General features: G+C 44.0%; 2 protein-coding genes across 2 annotated transcripts; both read left to right on the top strand.

Moving 5' to 3' along the window:
• Positions 1 to 45: 45 nt before the first annotated feature.
• LOC112466660 lies at positions 46 to 819 on the top strand. Its single transcript, XM_025034884.1, has one exon. It carries the CDS (start codon positions 46 to 48, stop codon positions 817 to 819), a length of 774 nt encoding a protein of 257 aa, XP_024890652.1.
• A 468-nt stretch (positions 820 to 1,287) lies between these two features.
• On the top strand, positions 1,288 to 2,910 carry LOC112466659. The gene has a single exon (XM_025034883.1). The coding sequence runs from the start codon at positions 1,288 to 1,290 to the stop codon at positions 2,908 to 2,910; it is 1,623 nt and encodes a 540-aa protein (XP_024890651.1).
• Positions 2,911 to 3,928: the final 1,018 nt, after the last annotated feature.

Genomic DNA, 3,928 nt, shown 5'->3' with positions numbered 1-3,928 from the left:
ACACCGGGAACTGAAAATAGCGCGCAAACATTCAATTTTGAAAACATGGCCTTTTCTGTCGACTCCCGTACTCAATTGAGCCTGCAAGCCACGACGAATGAGCTGCTGCAGAGTCTGGGAGATAGATTGGCTGGATTTATAGAGAGTCAACAGCGTACCAACAAGGAAATTACGGACAAGCTCAGCGATCTTAGTCGTATCGCGGACATAGCGTCACAAAACAGCAAACGCATCGTTGAACTTGAACAAACTGTCTCTGCATTAGAACGTGAAGTCGGAGAGTTCAGAAATCTAAGATCGGCTCAGTCGATCTCCACGACTGACAAGCATATCGATAATGAGCTAGTCATATCGGGAGTGCCTGCGGCTTTACCGATCACACCGGCTAGGTTGATTCAGAATGTGTTTGAATCACTTGACGTAAAGGATCTCTCATGTCATATTTTGAATGTTAGATCTATGGTGCGGAAAACACACAAGGCGGTGGGCCCGGATTGTCCCCCGCGAACGGACGAGACTGGCTCTATTGCTGTCACCCTGTCCTCTGGCGCTGTTCAGCGAACAGTTTTATTGAAGGCGCGTGCAAAGCGGGAGCTCAAACAGAGCGAGGTCTGTGGAAATGATTCCAATCGCAATATACATGTAAATGAAATGCTATCCAAGGCCACATATGATTTGCTGCAACTGACCAGGCGCACGGCTAAGGACAAGTCATATAAATTTGTTTGGATGAAGAGCAGACGTATTTGTATTAGACTCTCGGAAGGCAAGCCCATCATTAACATTGATTCAAAATCAGATCTCGTGAAATTAGTTTGACTTGACCATGATAACAGCAAATTGCCTCCTACCAATCACGGAAAATTACTTATAAACTCGTCTCAGTTTTGTGTAGCCCAATTTAATGCCAATTCACTACAAGGGGATATTGATTTAATCAGAGTGCAGTTTGCGTCTAACCTTGTTCACGTAATTTCGATATCTGAAACATGGCTGCACTCTGATGTTTCTGATGCACTTGTGGCCTTGGATGGCTATTTCCTCATTCGTCATGATCGTGAGGGTAGACGAGGTGGAGGTGTCGCCTGCTTCGTTCACGACTCACTTAAGGCTAAAATTATAGCTGTTTCTCCAAATGTTGATTTTACTCTCAAATACTCTCCGGAGTATTTGATTATTGAGATTCGTCTACCAAACAATGAGGCGGTATTATTTGCGTCGGTCTATAGAAGACCCAAGGGTCTTCTCCTACATGAATTCGTCGAAACACTTGCGAGTGCCTCACATATGTACAAAAACATCATCATCGGTGGTGACCTGAATTGCAACCTCTTGTCGACCAATTTTAAAGCCAACCACTTGCGCGACCTAATGTCCAGCATCTCAATGAACATTGTGAATACTGGGGCTACATACCACACGGCCACTGCTGACTCGCGGCTTGACGTTTTGGCTGTGGATGACAGCGACAAGATTCTGCGGCTGACCAAATCTGATAGTCCGTTTATCACTGGTCACGATCTAATGGAATTAAGACTCTCACTTGGCACAGTTTTTGATACTAAGCGCTCTATCGTAAGGCGTAATTTTAAAGACATCGATGCCGACGAGTTCTGTGATTGCCTTGGGTCTATTATGAACAATCCTAGGTACCTCGAACGTATCCGGATCATTACGGAAGCAGATGAGGGTCAATATGCCGATGGTCTCTGTGCTGCGCTGTCGGACGCCATGACCGAAACACTCGATGCCCAGGCTCCTGCACGTGTGATTGTGGTGCGGAAGCCACCGACGCAATGGCTATCAGATGATCTCAAGACGCGTCTTAACACCCGAAACACAACGTACAGGCAGGCCAAGCGTTCGGGCTGTTTACTTGACTACACCGCCTATAGACACTTTAGGAATCAGCTCAATGTGGATATCAAGCGAGCAAAGAACGAATTTCACTACAATTCACTTGTCAAAATCACTGACTCGGCTAAACTAAGGAGAGAACTTGCACGACTTGGTCTAGTAAAGCAGACACAAGTCTCTCCGCTACGCTTTTTTACGCCAGATCAGCTGAATGCGTACTTCGTGTCAGTCTTTAAAGCTCTGCAGCCATGCTCACGGGCAGAACTTGTCGTTGCTGTTGCCCAGATTCCTCGACCAGCATCGCGACCGCTATTCAAATTCTCTGCTATGCTCCCATGTGACATATATAAACTTCTCATGACCGCACCTCTGCATTCCTACGCGTCAGGTTCGGACGGCATTCCGCTGCACGTTCTGCGTATTGCTTGGCCAGTGGCTTCCTCAGTGATCACCGTAATGTTCAACCGATCATTGGAAACTTCCATGTTCCCATCGAAATGGAAGCGAACACTAATTCGCCCACAGTCGAAAATTAGAAACCCACAGTCTCCGTTTGACACGAGACCAATAGCGAATCTGCCGGAACTGTCGAAAATCCTCGAAAAAATTGTCGCCTCACAGATTACACAATATCTAGATGAATTCCATCTAATAAATCCCAGACAGTCTGCTTACCGTTCGGGTCACAACACCCAGTCTGCTCTCTTAAGAGTCTGTGATGATATCAAGCGCGCGATTAATAACGGCCATATTACTATAATGATACTATTTGACTTCAGCAAAGCATTTGACACCGTTCCACACCTTCAACTTTGTATAAAGCTGAAAGAGTTCGGTTTCTCTGACGAGGCTATAATGTGGATTTTCTCTTACCTGACAGGCCGATCTCAGGCAGTGGTGGACGACGTTGGAAACTTATCTGAGTGGCTATTCACGTCATCTGGAGTACCGCAGGGCTCCGTGCTTGGTCCTCTATTGTTTTCTCTCTATATCAACGACATTTACCGTGTTTTGCTACATACGTATCATATGCTTTTTGCAGACGATGTTTAAGCTTATCTTGCATGCGCACCGGTCGACATAAATCGTGGTCTTGAAATGATTACAAGGGATGCCAAGGCCATATTCGATTATGCTGAGTCAAACGGTCTTAAGCTCAACCCGAGCAAATCCAAGATTATTGTGTTTGGTAGTCGAGCACATATTGGAAACATTAATCTGAATCTCCTACAGCCAGTAGTAATCAATAACACGCCAATACCTTTTGTGAGTGAAGTCAAGAACCTTGATGTTATCTTTACGTCCGATCTTTCTTGGAAGAAGCATGTCATCCATGTTTCTCAAAAGATTCATTGAGCACTTTACAGTCTCAAATTCAACAGAAATTCTCTCTCAATAGCGCTGAAGACAAAACTGGTTGTTACCCTCATAATACCTCACATTGATTATTGCTGTCTATATAGTTTATCACAGTATGACGGATGAATTAAACACTAAATTACAGAGGCTAGTAAATTGCTGTATCAGATTTTATATTCAATCTCAGGCGCGATGAGCATATAACACCGTACAGGCGAAGACTGCGATGGCTCCGTGTCGAAAATAGGAGGCTTTACTTCATGAGCTGCCAGATGTATCGTATCCTCCATATGCGATCTCCTTCTTATCTTTGTGAGCTTTTTACTGAACCTGATCCTCTGCTGAGGAGATCCGAACGTCTGGCTGCTTCCACTCAGGCCTTCCACATTCCTGCCCACAAAACGGTAACATACAGGAACTCTTTCCAAATTTCTGCAATTTATCTCTGGAACTCGTTACTTGACAATATAACCTCTGCATCATCTTTGGCATCATTCAAAAGTCTTCTTCGATCTTTTCTGCTGGCATCCGAATCTGACTAAAAGTATCAAAGAATAAAATAAATTTTCGCCAGTAATAAAATAAAATCAGTGTTTAATGATCGGCCTGACTGGCAATATATTAAAAATTATAACGACGTTTCGACCTCTATTTTGGGTCCTTATCAAGTTTATGCTGAAAAATATAAATTGCCGGTAATACATATAAAAAA

Source organism: Temnothorax curvispinosus, unplaced genomic scaffold (assembly GCF_003070985.1).
Source record: "Temnothorax curvispinosus isolate PA1 unplaced genomic scaffold, ASM307098v1 QBEX01016451.1, whole genome shotgun sequence".
In the NCBI taxonomy this organism is placed as follows: domain Eukaryota; kingdom Metazoa; phylum Arthropoda; class Insecta; order Hymenoptera; family Formicidae; genus Temnothorax; species Temnothorax curvispinosus.
This window is presented reverse-complemented; position numbering and strand designations above follow the sequence as displayed.